At 49.6% G+C, this 14,242-nt stretch overlaps 2 protein-coding genes across 2 annotated transcripts in view; one reads left to right on the forward strand and one right to left on the reverse strand.

Moving 5' to 3' along the window:
* The window catches only part of LOC128278478 (POU domain, class 6, transcription factor 2), a 46,760-nt gene extending 36,741 nt beyond the window's left edge, over positions 1-10,019 (forward strand). Inside the window, exons 2-9 of the mRNA XM_053017209.1 lie at positions 3,181-3,490; positions 3,566-4,361; positions 5,479-5,987; positions 7,024-7,204; positions 7,752-7,808; positions 8,838-8,921; positions 9,109-9,257; positions 9,325-10,019. Of these exons, the coding sequence (XP_052873169.1) occupies positions 3,181-3,490; positions 3,566-4,361; positions 5,479-5,987; positions 7,024-7,204; positions 7,752-7,808; positions 8,838-8,921; positions 9,109-9,257; positions 9,325-9,461 (2,223 nt within the window). The 3' untranslated portion in view covers positions 9,462-10,019. The remainder of the gene's footprint in view (positions 1-3,180; positions 3,491-3,565; positions 4,362-5,478; positions 5,988-7,023; positions 7,205-7,751; positions 7,809-8,837; positions 8,922-9,108; positions 9,258-9,324) is intronic.
* A 931-nt stretch (positions 10,020-10,950) lies between these two features.
* Positions 10,951-12,771, reverse strand: LOC128278479 (UNC93-like protein). Its single transcript, XM_053017210.1, has 6 exons — positions 12,219-12,771; positions 11,908-12,148; positions 11,670-11,829; positions 11,333-11,603; positions 11,100-11,262; positions 10,951-11,038 (listed from the first exon to the last, which is right to left on the reverse strand). Exons 1-6 carry the CDS (start codon positions 12,769-12,771, stop codon positions 10,951-10,953), a joined length of 1,476 nt encoding a protein of 491 aa, XP_052873170.1.
* Between the last annotated feature and the right edge of the window lie 1,471 nt (positions 12,772-14,242).

The raw sequence follows: 14,242 nt of genomic DNA on the forward strand, positions 1-14,242 counted from the left end.
GTGCCCCTAAATGTAGGTAATGCAATGCAAAATTATTTACAAAAAAAAAGAAAAAAACAAATTAATAAGTAAATCTGTGTGAGCAGTGTCCGAAAGCAGGAACCAATACATCGAAGCACCTTTTGGTGGAGCAAAATATTGATAATGGGGACCAATTCCATTAGCGATATATTTTGGGCCCTTAATCTAATATGAATATTCATGAGTCACACTCGTGCCTTCGTCAAGGTAAACACGAACTCGCTCGCTCTCTTTCTAATGTGTACCATAAAACCCTGTCCGGGGCAGCTTCCAACAGGGACTCCGGGTTGTTACATTTCACGAGCCAGAGATTTTAGAAAATATAAATCAACTTACACACTGCACAGCATATAACGGCTCCGAAAAAAAAACGGGTGCTTCAAATCGAATAAAACCGGAGCAGGAGCCGGAGCAGGAGCCGTAGTGGAGTCCGGTTCGTCACCAGCCCCTCCGGCATGCAGTTTCCAGTGGCCCGTTACGTCTAAGCACTGGTGCGGCCAAAGAAAAAGCGCACGAATTGATAACAGCTGCAATATTTTGTCCGAATCACACCTTTTGCGCTGTAAAATATGCTGTGCCGTGCTCGGGCTGACCGGACCCATGGATCCTTCTACCCGCCCGCGAGAGAGAGAGCGCGATGTGCGATTTTCCCGAGGTGGCCAGCAACACTCCGACGCGCGCAAAACACCGAACCAAAAATGGAGCGAAACACTCACAGAGGTGTCCTTCTGCGATGCAACTACATGGGGGCCACATTCCACACCTAAGCTCGTAAATGCCCATTCTTTCAATATGTCTTTTTTTAAACTGCGCCCCCTCCGGGAGCAATGGCAATAACCAACAAGAAAGGGACAGAAAGAGAGAGAGAAAGAGGGAGAGAGTAAAAAAATCGTCAACGTAATAAAGCATTAGAGAGCGTTGCACACATTATAAACATCGCCGTCGTCGTGGTCGTCGTCGTCGTAGTCGACCTCGATCCTGGTGCCTCCGGAATGAAAAAGTCAAATACCCACCCACCCAACCCATTCGTTACATGAGTGGGTGGGTGGTGGTGTCCTGTCAACGTTTTTTTTTTCCTGTCCGCCCGCACGGCGATCCTGGACATAGCGGCGCGCACACGCTGGACCCTTCTTGATGGCCGAGCCATCGAATGTCAAACCATTCCACGGCCCACGCGACCCGCACGCTCCGTGGCCGTGTCCGGTTTGATGGTTCGCGTCCTCGCGTCGTCCTCGCGGATCGCGTTCTGACCGCTCGCCCACCACTCCACTCGCCTCTTTTCGCGCGACCTTTCATCGCTCGCTCCCTTTCGAACCCTTCGGTGCAGGGCCGGACGCGGGTCAGAATTAAGAGGAAAATCTATTTAAATACCAAATGAGAGTCAGTCTGGTCCGGTGTCGGCCGTACTCTGCCGTAGGCTCTAACACCAACGGGCGCGCCACCCAACTTCAAACACGAATGTGATAGATTATTTTTGGCGTAAGAGTAAATTTCGTTAACATTAAAAGTTGATGTAATAAAATTGTTAAAATTGTTGGCACAGTGAGATGGGTCGTCTCACTGGCTGAGCGCCATTCGTTTCATTCTCATGAAATTTTAGAACGATTTTAGTATTTCGGATGGCCTCCTTCAATTACGTATGCAACAATCGCTCTTCGATGGCAATGGTGCTGGCAAACTAAATTGACCAGTTCTTATTATCTTAGAGGAACGAACCGGGCCGTATTTTTAAAATAACCAGTTCTGGCTCGTGAAAGGACCTATTATTTGCATACTCAAAACCCATCAACCAAGCTCCTACTAATGAGCCATTTCAAATGCCAATCGACTTCCTCAGTCCGACTGCAAAAACAGGATCTGAAAGTAATTTAGGTGGTCCCATGGTCCCATGGGTGGAATTTATGTTCCTGTCATGCAAAAGTGTAAATTTTGTTTTGTTCTAGGATAGGCAGAACTACTACTACTATTACTACTACCAATGAATTGTTTCAAGTTCCCATGCACCGCCGAAAGTTCGAACTGAATAAACACGAGAATCGCTTCTAAGTATAAAATGCAAGCGCATTGATCCTAAACTAATGGACAAGGCGCACTCATATTGATCACAGTTAGTCCTCTGAATTCTCCTAATAAATGAATATTAATCGTATTTGAAAAAGTGTATTTAAAATTTTTAAAAGTCATTTGGGATTCCCCGTAGATCCTGATCCTCACTTTATTGATCATCCTAAAGAGCATAAACGCCGTTTTCTTAAAAGCATTTTCTTTAGAAAATGCTTTTCTAAACCCTAAAAACAGTCACAAAATGCTGGACAATTTCGTAAAACTTGTCACCTTATTATGACAGAATACAATGTTTCATATTAAGATATTCTGCCCTGAGCATAGAAACTAAACCATTACAAGTTGCCTAAATTTTAAGTTATAAAAATTACTCCTGCTGTTTGAAGCGCACTAACCGCCACCCGGGACCCATCCATTGGCTCAGGGACACCCATTTTCCCGATGGCAGGTTCCAGGAAAAGAGTATGTTCGCCCCACACTACCGGGTTATTCCTCTCGCTCCTCATTAGACAATGCAGCAGTGAAAAAAGAAATGCGCCAAACACTCACCCCCACACACACACAGGCACACACCCTGACACGTCGGTCCCACCCGCGCGCGATCCCCGTGGGGCGCCGGTTCGAAATGTCTCTATCGTTAGAATTGGATTTTTTCAGTTTTCCGCGCTTTTCTGGGCCGCATTTTCCCCCCGAGGGGGCCACGGGAGCGCGCGTAATTTCGCGCGCTCAAAGTCGCCTTCCGCACTGACCGGACCGGACACACATACAAACACCCACACACACACCCAAGCACATATGCTGACCGGTTGAAGGGTTGGGTTGCTCGTTCGACTTTATTGTTGATCGTAATCAACATCGACTTCGACTCGTCGCGCTCGCTCTCTCTCTCTTTCTCTCTTTCGCCCTGGGTTAGGGTGGTCAGTTCGTCAGCATAACAGTGTGGGGGTCCCCCGGGTGCTGTAATCCGGAGAAGGAGACACCATAGACACAGGGGGGGCAGCCGCGAAACTCGCGATGCAAGAAGCAAAAAAATCGCGAATGAAGGTAACGAAAAACAAAACTTTTACTTCCCTCCGGACGCCACCGATCGGCAAGTCTGACTCTGTGTCCCTCTCTCCGACAGTGCAAGATATGCTCAACCTGCAGAAGCTCCAGAGTTTGGCCCAGCTGACCGGGGCAAGTGTGCTGGCACCGGGTCTGGGTCTGCCGAGCGCTTCGCCACTCCTCGCGAACTCACCACTCAACCTAAGCCTTTCGAGCCAGAGCCACAGCCCGGTGCTGGGGCTCGGGCCAGCCCCGGCACCGCTGGCTCCGGCGGCACCCCAGATGCCCCAGCTGCTGCTGGCCTCGGGGCAGATCCTGCAAGGGATCCAGGGAGCCCAACTGCTGATACCGACCTCCCAAGGTACGCGAACCGGGGATGTTAGGGGTCGCGGGACCGCACGTCACTAACGGGTCAATTTATTTCTCCTTGGTTTAGGGATTGCGACCCAGACGATCCTCACGATACCGGTCGGCCAGCAGGTGATATCGGGTATGAGCAGCGAGGCGTTACTCCAGTCGCTTAACTTCAACAGCACCCTAAGTGATTCGCTGAGCTCGCAGGCCGCCCAAGCGGCCGCCGCCGCCGCTGCAGCAAGTGGAGCGGCCCTGTTTGCCACTCCGAGAGACGCCAGCCCCGTGGCCGGGTCAGGATTACTGTCGACGCAACTGTTGGGCTCCGCCGGCCACTCACTGCAGCAGCACCAGCAACAACAGCAACACTCTCCCAAAGCCCTACACTACGCCAATCACCATCATCACCTGCACCACGTTGCGGACGTTGGGAAGCTAAGGCCAGGCACGTCCACAGCCTCCTCGTCCACGGCCACGGCCGTCAGCGGCTCCTCGCTAGCGGGTTGCCTAGCGGCGCAACCTTCGACCCATCACCAACAGCAGCAGCAGCCATCCGCTCATAGCTCGATAGCCTCTTCCAGCGCACCGGGGACGTTGACCGCTGGTCGCGCTACGCCGGATTCGGGACTCCGGTTGAAGGTGTTGCACGTCGCGACCGGAGCCGGTGAGTCGCCGAAGCGGATCTCGCTCGCGGCTTCTTCGCCACCGGTGGCCATCCTTAGCCGGCCGGCCAGCTACACCTCCTGCTCGTCGTCGTCGTATGAGAAGCCGATCCCCCTGAAGCGGGCCCTCTCCCCGGCCAGTCTGCCACCGAACGGGCATCTGCAGGTGAACGTCCAGATCGCCAGCCCTCGGTCACCGTCCGATAGTGCAATCAGCAGGTACGTGTCTGGGTCGCTGATAGAAAAAATGGGGACGGTACATTGCTAACTTCAATCTGCCAGGTCTGGAAGTGGAAAATCGATTTTTTTTCAATTAAATCACATGTTTAATCAATTGAAAGGGAAATGTCACATGTCGTTTTTCGGTCTTTCGTTCAGTTAAGTTTCCAATCTTTTGGATCTTTCCCAGGGCCTTCAAATGTAGGGATATAGCGTATGGGGACACATTTAACTGATCCATTTAAGTTGCGTGTCATTTTCGTCTAAAAATTCTGTAATTCAGCGTCCCCTAACTTTTATGGATTCCTCCGACGCTCTTTGCTTTTGAAGTCAAAATCGCAATGTTTAATTTTTTTAAACATTCATAGCACGGCGATCTTCCAAGAGCATGACCACCGTAAGCTTCGACAAACATTTGATACGATTCTGTAGAGGTTTTCTTGAGCAGGTATCAGAAAATCAATGATGTCTGCTTTTCGTACTTTTCGGGCACTAAAGTGGACATGTTCAAACGCCCTTAAACATAAGTTGCCGACTAAAACATGTTTCGTTTTGATATGAAATCCTTTGCCGGATATCAAAACAAGATAATGTTGACAAAAAACCATAATGAGGAGGATCAAATTTATTGTTGTTGATTGATGATTGTTCACTACACCAAGTAGATTGTTTACTTCAGAATTGTTCCGGTTTTTGAACACATTGGTTTATGACGTTTATTGGGACACCCGTTGGAGTTATAGTTTACGCCAACCCATCTTTACGTCATATTTTGAATATAATTCTAAATCCATATGCAAGTTATGTATTGTATACGCCAGTAAGTATACAATAAAAGCTGCTCGATAATTCGACACTTCCCTGTTACATTTGCTGCTGCATTCGAAAGTCAGTCTACAAAGTTCTAATCCTTGCCCTGTAAAACAATAAATTGCACGAAAGAGTAACCGTTTTCCTGACTGAGCAGATTGGCCTAAAATGTCTATTCAAATTTGGCATCAAAGTGCAGTATGATTGGAATGTATATTTGAATACAGAGTAGCAAGCGAACTTATGACGATCCGAACTCAAATGTACTGTTACACTTACACTACTGTTGTACTCATGCCCTACCCAGACTTGGCCTGCAGACGAGCGGTGGTGAGCTGATCGCCAGTAAATCGAAACCGTCGCCGGCGAGCTCGTCCGGCTCGTCCGGCCTGTCGCTGGCGAAGGACCAACCACCGCAGACATCGTCCCTCCGTGGATCCGTGTCACCCCTGCACCACCACCACCACCACCATTCCTCCGGTGGCCCGGGCACCGTGTCCTCGTCCTCGGCCCGGCCCGGATCCTGCGATCTCGAGCTGATAGAGCACCACGTCCGAAGCGCGTCCGGTGGCCCAAGCGATGAGCTACCGGAGCACCTCGACAAACCGTCGATAGCGGCCAGCGGTAGTACCAGCCAATCCCTGCAGAAACGGCCACACCACCACCAGCACCATCACCACCAGCATGGCGGTGGCGAGCCGAGCACCTCACCGCCGAAGCTAAGTCCCGCCGGTTCGGCGCGGCTCGACTCGACCCACAGCGACGACGACGACGACGAGGAAACGTCGAACCAAGAGTTTCTGGAGGAGCACCCAAGTAAGCCAAAAAGGTTTAGTTCTTCTGATTTTAGCCCTTAGCGTACTACTACTACTACTACTACTTTCCATAGCGATTTCATTGCGCCCCATCGTTGACAGTTGGTGACGTTTGAAATGTCACATTCTTTTGTGGACGAAACCTCAAGGAACATTATCGAATTTCGATCGATGATGTCACCGCCGCGAAAAAAACAAAATGGAAGCGAATTGTAATAATTTAAATTTATCGTCCCCAACGACCGTTAATTAGCGTCGGCCGTTGGAATTCAATCAATCATGGCCCCATGGCCACGGTCCCAGGCCCGGTCTTCGATCATCAATCTCGATCGGCCGCGATGGATGGTGGCGATGTAATGATGGTCGGTCGAATGTGTTCGTTTAATGTTTTCCCGGCCGAAAAAAAACAAACAAAACGCCGTATCTGTCGCCAGGCCCCGCCGCCACCGCCGCCGTGGCCGCTGGTGTATTTCAATAATTTACAATTTGATGCCATCGCTCGGGAAACGGGAATTCCGTTCCGCTTCTTGGTGTGGCTCTCTCGGTCTCTTTCGCTCGCTCGCCTTTTGCCTCAATTCCTGAGTCAATTAATTTGACATTCTTTATTAACGCTTAATTTACGCTAAACATTTCCCTTAATGTGCTTTATTAGTCGCGCAGTGCGCGGTGGCCAAGGCAACGACGCGCAGGCCGAGCATGATCTTGTGTTCATTATAGAGCGGTTACCCCTCTACGGACACGGACCAACCGCCCTCGGGTTATAAAAGGCCATTAAGTGTGTTGGTAGTTGCCGGAAGAGTGTCTCTGTCTCTTTCTCTAACTCTTTCTCTCGGCCTCTCTGGACTCTTGTTATGTTGGGCCGACTACACATACAAGAGCGCATAGTGCGCACATAGTGGCCAGCTGGCCTGCGCTGGCCCACTCGCCGACGGCGCTGGGAATTCAATCAAAAAATGATCTATCGCTCCGTTCCGTGCCCTGTTCCGAAGTTACTCAATACGCCCATTCTGTCTCCCGTCCCGTCGCGATCTTCGCAGATGAATTAACAATCAATCAAACTAATTGCAACGTGGTGGACGGTATCGATCTGGACGACATCAAGGAGTTCGCCAAAGCGTTCAAGTTGCGGCGCCTGTCGCTCGGGCTGACGCAAACGCAAGTCGGCCAGGCCCTGTCCGTGACTGAGGGTCCCGCCTACAGCCAGAGTGCGATCTGCAGGTAATTTTTCCCCATTCCTTTGCTTTCGTGTATCTACTACTATTTTTCTGCCCTTGTGCAAAATTAGGACATTCTTGTTACGCTCAAAATTAACGCGGACTAAATTACGGCCCACTTCGTGTGGCAAAAAATATTACTAAACTTCTATTGTGCGAGTCAAAGTCACCGTTATGATTTCCCTGTTTCGTCATGTTCAATCATGTTGCGTCCATTCCTTCCTCATCACGATGGCCAGGACCCGTTTGCCAGGACATTGTTTCGTTGCACACATTCTTGGAGCCTTGGAGATGAAATTGTGCCACAAAATTGGCCAAAATCCTGGGGGTTCCCAGGATTCCCGGGTTAACTTACTTACCTTACCTTTATTTTCTACATTTTTCTTCCCCGTTTCTTATGTTTTCGTTTATCGGTTGTGTTGTGTTTCGAAATCCTTGAACCAAAACTCTCGCGGGTTTTGCGCAACCGGGACCATGTGTGTCGTCGACTGGAACTGTCCACAATTTTGAAACCCGTAACCGTTAAACCGAACGCACGCACACAACCACAGTGCCCTGGCCGCTCAGATGTATTGTGCAGCGCAGCTTTCGTCGCAGCAGCAGCAAATGTATGTATTGAACCGATAATGAATTTAGCAATTTAATTTATCCTCCCCCATTCCGGACGGCTTGCTCCATCTTTGCTTGAAAGTCCCCCCGATTTTTGCGCCTGTCCCGCGTGCGTGCGTGTGTATGTGAGTGTGTGTGTGATGTAGACCCAGTAGAGTTCAGAAGTATTAGAAGTATGCTCTCTCTGTGTGGGACACTAACAATTACAAAGTACCAAGGTACGAAGGTAAGGTTGCTTCACAAAGAATCGGCGAACGGTACTTTTCGTGTTTTGGATCCTTTCTTTTTTATTTATGCCTCTTCAGTACGACCTAAGGCGATCTAGTTTTGTGTGTTCTAAATGGGTCCCAAACATTAAGCCAAAGTTATGCTTAACCTTACTCTCGGTGTGTCCACAAAACGCATGCCTCTGTTAACCTGCACCACATAACCATTAGGTAGACGGATTACTTTTTGGGTTCCATTTTATTTCTCCACTAGATTAACGCCTTTACTTACCCCGCAGAGTGACCTACCGCAAACCAACCTTCCCGTTGAATTGGCCAGGGCGTTGTGTCTTATGATTTGCGATCGGGAATAGAAGCGTTTTCTTCGTTCGTCAATCGACCCTCTCTTTACCTTAGTTCCATCTCGTTGCTAACGTTTACGGTACGGACCCGTAATCGGCCGTAAGCGCCGTAATCAATGTCCTGGCAAATTCATGATCTTCCTTCCTCCTCCCTTTCACACCGTTGCCTAAAGTTTGGTTTTGTATTTCACCACCGTATTGGCTAGTGCTTGCCGTTGGTTCTAAGATTTCACTAAATTTACTTCCACTTTTAATTTACAATTTTTGCAATCAAAATTCAAAACTCCTTTCCCATCACGAGCTCTCTCGCTCTCTTTCTCTCTCTCTCTCTCTCTCTCTCAATCTATCTGTCTGATCGGCGATTGGTTTGATTATTGTTCTGTTCTTTTCTTCTTTCCAAATGTGCCGCCCAAAACTCCACAATGCCCCGAATCATCCACCACCACCACGCGAAAACCAGGTTTGAAAAGTTAGACATTACTCCCAAAAGTGCACAAAAAATAAAGCCCGTCCTCGAGCGCTGGATGAAGGAGGCCGAAGAAAGGTAAGAGGCCTGACGCCGCCGCACACGGCACGGCAATCTCGGTAGACTCGCGTATGTTGTATGTTTAATGCACGATCTTTCTTCTTGTCCACACGCCATCCCGTCACACGATTACACTATCTTCCTTCCCGTTTTGGTTTTGCGGTCCTGTGGCTGCTCCCGTTTCGTTCGCACTAAACCCAATCAGTCACTCGTCCAGGTACAAAACGGGCCAGAACCACGTGCCCGACTTTATCGGCGTCGAGCCGTCGAAGAAGCGGAAACGGAGGACCTCGTTCACGCCGCAGGCACTCGAACTGCTCAACGGGCACTTCGAGCGTAACACGCACCCGTCCGGTAAGGTGGCCTCCCGCGGGTTTTGGACACACATAAAAACACATAGTTACATTACTGATCGTTTTAGGTACCGAAATCACCGGCCTAGCACACCAGCTCGGATACGAGCGGGAAGTGATCCGAATCTGGTTCTGCAACAAGCGGCAAGCGCTCAAGAACACCGTACGGATGATGTCGAAAAGCTTCAAGATGGAGAACACTTAAAGGGCGTTAAACGCACGGAAATTTTTTAGGAAGAGATCGAAAGAATTACGAAGAATTACGGTCGGGAACCGGAACCCGTGACCCACTAGTAGCCATATTAAAATAAGGTGCCATTCCGATATTGAGTATGTATAGGTACGTGAGTAGCGTGTAGGACCCCCACCCGTAGGCTATGTATTGGTATTGAAGGCGCGAGCGAAGGCCCCGGCAAAGGATTCCCGCTTTTCTACTCCACGGTGGCGGCGTTTGCAAATGTTTCTCGTCTCGTCACCCTTCCCGGAACTTTTGTTAAACAAACACACGTACACTTTCTATCTCTTTCTCTCCTACTGCGATTCGGTACAATTTTCGCCGTTCCCCGAAAATGTGAAAAATCGATTGCTTTCCCACGAATTGGTGAAAGGTTGTTTCATTGATTGCAAACGTCAAACTGCTCGTCACATTTGGTGTGTGCATGTGGACACTCGTGAAACCAAAGTTCCTAATCTTTATGATAAGACAAGCACTGACACACCGACACCTGGGAAACATACAAACACACAGGACACACTTCAAGCCTGGCCGGCCTGAGTACACGGAAACAAAATAGCCCCGCACCTGATCAGCAAGAAACAAGTAACAGTGGAACAAGAAAGAGGAAAACAAAACATTACAACACTGAGCAAAAACACGATGTCCGTATGGTAAACGAACCTAATAGTAGATCCTTAGCCATGAATGTAATAATTGTACAAAACTGCGTAAACACACAAAAAGAACCTAACGGAACCTACTCAATTATCCTACTTTTAAGCATGGTCTGTTAACTCTCGTTTTGCCATCTAGTTTTATGTTCACCGAGGGTTCAATCTTCCTCTTTCGGGCAGGTTGTTTGTAAATCTCTGTCTTCATTTGGACCCCCGGGGAAAGAGGCCTCGATATTACCTCGACAGTTCTGTTCTTTTTTCTTTGCTTTGCCATAAAGCTACCGCGTGGAAAAATCGAACCCGGCAAACACAAAATAGCTTGACAAGAAAACCCCCCTATGCACCTGTGTAATTGTAAAAACATGTGTCACACGGAAGAGATAAACACGTGTCCCACACACACACACCAGATAAATTCAGAAGCCAAACGAAAAAGAGACACGGGAATCAGTGTCACAGGACGCACCAGCCCGGGCAAAATCATAATGCAAGAAAAAGCAAAGATTACAAACTTAGACCGGAACGCACCCAGAAACCAGTAACTAACACAAAAAACGGAACACGAAAATTCACAGAACATTGCGCCACGCCATCAAGTGGCAGCAGGCAGGACACTGGAAGTCATTGCCGGGGGTCGTCATATCACCGTCGAGACGAGCGGGTTTAAGCTGTAAGGAAGCAGCAGCACCTTAGTAGTGACCATTGCAAGCGCGATAGTGGACACGGTGGAAAATACATTTTGCGACGCAATATTTTGTATAATTCGTGTGTCTTATTTTTATTTCCGAGAACTACAACGTGATTCAATCCACCTGCTGACTGACGGCTTCGAAACGTTTTTCGGTAACGGCTCGCTTCACGCGGTACTCCATCAACTCGATGATTCCATACCTGTAACCGGAGGTAGGGCAGCTTATAAGAGATGCAAAATGAGCGGTTAAAGGATCCTTACCCAACGGTGCCGACGGTCATAATGCCGAGCACGAACAGTAGCTTTTGAAACGTGGACAAGAACGGGCTGGTTGCGTACATGATAACCGAACCCGTAGCTTCCCACAGGCGAAAGTTGCTGAACGCAGCCTCCTCGTTGCCAGGGAACAGGATTCCGCTCAAAGCTACCCCCGAGACAGAGAGAGAAAGAGCAATGTAGCGAGTACACATAGATGGCGCTGACTCAGAACGTACAGTTGATTTGAATCAACCAAACACCGTCGGCAAGTCCCCAGCACGAGGCAACGACCATGATGGAGTACTTGTAATACTCGCCGGTCGGGCGCCAGAGAAGCATAAACGTCACGAGTCCGGCGTGGAAAATGGCCGTTAGGAAGATAAGGGCCCGCCGACCGAGTTGCTTCGTGATGTACGGTGTGACGGCGGCGGCTACCGCATTCGCCAGTCCGAAGCAAATCATCGCGTAGCCGATGTAGCTGATGCCGAGCCCACAGGCAACGAATGACTGGATCGAATTAAATCAAATTAGCGAACGAGAATTGGAGGGATGCCGCGGCCGCACTGAAATTACCTTCGTGAAGTCGACCGCAATGAACGCCTGCTCGACGCCGATGAAGGCAGTGATCGGTAGCAGCAGCAACTGATACCGGTTGCCGAGTTGCCGCAGCGTGATGATTAGCATCCGTGTGCCGGACACCTGATCGGCCTGACCGGCGCGGATCATGCTGTATCTGTATCGTAATCGGTGATAAATTCCCCATTAGATGAGCCATTTTCGGAACATTCAATTACGCTCGTTGGGGTCTTACCTTTTGAGAGAATCAACGCCGATGGCTACCGAAACACTGGCCGCCACCATGCACGCCAGGAAAATTCCGGTCAGCGTGTTCAGTTGGCCGGCATCCGGTCGCTGCAGATCGATCGCTCCCTGAGCGGCATTCTCGCTCGGAGCCTCGTAGTTAGCCCCGCACGTGGACGACACGTTCACCGACAGGGACTGCACAATGCTCCGGGTCTCATTGCCATCCACCGTAGCACCGTACGAGAGCACTGCGAAAGAAGCAAGAAATGCCAGATCTAGATGCCGAAAGGGACCCTGAGCCCGAGCATATATCGTTACCGGTGAAGGAGATCAGATTGCCCAGGACCTGCGCGAGCTGGTAGAACACGAAGAACAGGCTGAAAAACTTGACGATCAGATACTCGGTGCGCACCTTGCGGCGTGTCGCGACACTGAACGCTTCGGCGATGATCGAGAGGTAGGTGCACTTGGCGCACCAGAGCGGCCCGCCACCGAACCCGACCGCCAGCCCGCTCGGGATGAGGGTGGCGAACGACGGATAGAACTGGGCCGCAATGTATGGCATATACGCGATGAACGACACCACGACGGTCCACTTGCAGCCGAGGAACCGTATCACGAGCACCGGCAGGAAAAGGTTCGATACGATCAGCGACCCGTAGATCGAGGCCAGCGTGTACGCGCCCAGTGACCCGTCGGTGTGGAGCGAACTCTGCAGATTCGAGGTACCGTGAAACGCCGTGAAATGGATCATGAAAGCGAACCCTAGCACCGCGATGTTCTTCACGATACGCCACTTCTCCCGAGGGCCCAACTTTTCGATCGCTTCCAGGGCCTCCCGATCGGTGGTCGTCTGTTGGTCGTCCCGCATCGCAGTATAGTTTCAAACACCAAATCCAGCACTTCCAACCTGCCAACACCTGGACGGAACCACAGTCGTACACTAACTGAGGTCTGAGGGCGCACACACGCTTTCCGAATCCGATCTTCGTAGGTAGAACTTCGTTATGCAACTCCGGGTCTGAGGTTGGTGCATAAGTTCTCGCGGGATCTAAATGCACATTTGCATACGGGGAAATCAATTATTCCTGTTGGCAGTTCAGTTCTTCTCGTGGAACCTCACAGCAGTTGTGACGAATCGCGATCAGGAGGGGGTCCGTGGAATATTTAAATCGAAGCTCCAGTAATTAGCTCGCGAACGGTTCGCTCGCACCCAACATCAAACTGGTTTCTACACTTTCAAATTCGATCTTGTCCGGCGGCCGCCGGCGGAATTGAGGGATAAACCGCGGAGTTCGGGCCGGACAAGGTCACACAGCGACGAACCGGACTTTTACTAACCTCTACGACGCCGACTACGAATATATTCGTGTCGTGAGACGCCGGTGAGCGTGAGTCAGTCGTAATCTCGCCCGATGATGATGATGGAAATGATCGGTTCTCCCGGGACCGGGATCATTGCTCTAAGAAGGGACCGGCGCACAGCCGGTGAGCTTTGGAATGCATTTTGAGATCATCCAAAGGTGTGAATGCCGCCATAGGAGTCCACTAATTCTAGAAGTAATAACATGCGGATTGTGGTAGATGCAATAGGTGAGGTATGTTGCATCATAGCAGTGCACTTCAGGTTGATCTGTTCCGGCATTACTTATTACTGATTCCAACATGTCGTTTAACTTAACAGGTTCCTCGGCGAAGGACATCCACTGGGGCCCTGACAGTGCTTCGACCTATTGGCACTTTGAATTAACTGATGCTGCTTTACAAAAGATGGCATTACTCACTAAATGCCAAACTTTTTTTGATGAAATATGTGTTTAACAGCTACTGTCATTACGCATCTAATGCATGTACCCGCAGATCTACACGCACGTAGTGTGCATGTTTGCCATCGCCAAGGGTTTTCAAAACCTAATGAAATTATTGATAAGCAACGCCATCTAATGCGTTTGAAGCAAGCCTTCACGACCATAAAACGACCAGCGTGGGCTAAAAGACATAATAAACTGATTTTTTAACATGACAACGATCGACAAAAGATTGCGATATGGAACTCTAACTGGATCTCTTCTAAAGATGAGGAGTTCTATCGTCACGAAATCCGGGAATTACCTGAAAGATGGGAGAAAGTAGTAGGTAACGACGGACAGTACTTTCATTAAAGTAGTCACAGTCTGCCCGTGTTAACCGATAAATAAAGAAGTGAATATTTCAGTACCGCAAAGCAACATAAATTTATGCTTCGCCAGCACCCGAACCGAAAGAAACCTCTGCCGTCCCTACGAAGGGCGGCCCTACAGGCGAGAAAGAGAAAACGGAGTTTGCAGAGGGCAAACATTAAA

Source organism: Anopheles cruzii, chromosome 2 (genome assembly GCF_943734635.1).
Source record: "Anopheles cruzii chromosome 2, idAnoCruzAS_RS32_06, whole genome shotgun sequence".
NCBI lineage: Eukaryota > Metazoa > Arthropoda > Insecta > Diptera > Culicidae > Anopheles > Anopheles cruzii.

Bases quoted from the DNA above. Each gene is read 5' to 3' on its own strand.
- LOC128278479 (XM_053017210.1), bottom strand. From the start codon at position 12,771: ATGCGGGACGACCAACAGACGACCACCGATCGGGAGGCCCTGGAAGCG. The intron at 11,263-11,332 runs GTACGTTCTGAG...TCTCGGGGGTAG, and splicing joins TTGGTTGATTCAAATCAACT to CTTTGAGCGGAATCCTGTTC. The intron at 11,039-11,099 runs GTAAGGATCCTT...CTCCGGTTACAG, and splicing joins ATGACCGTCGGCACCGTTGG to GTATGGAATCATCGAGTTGA.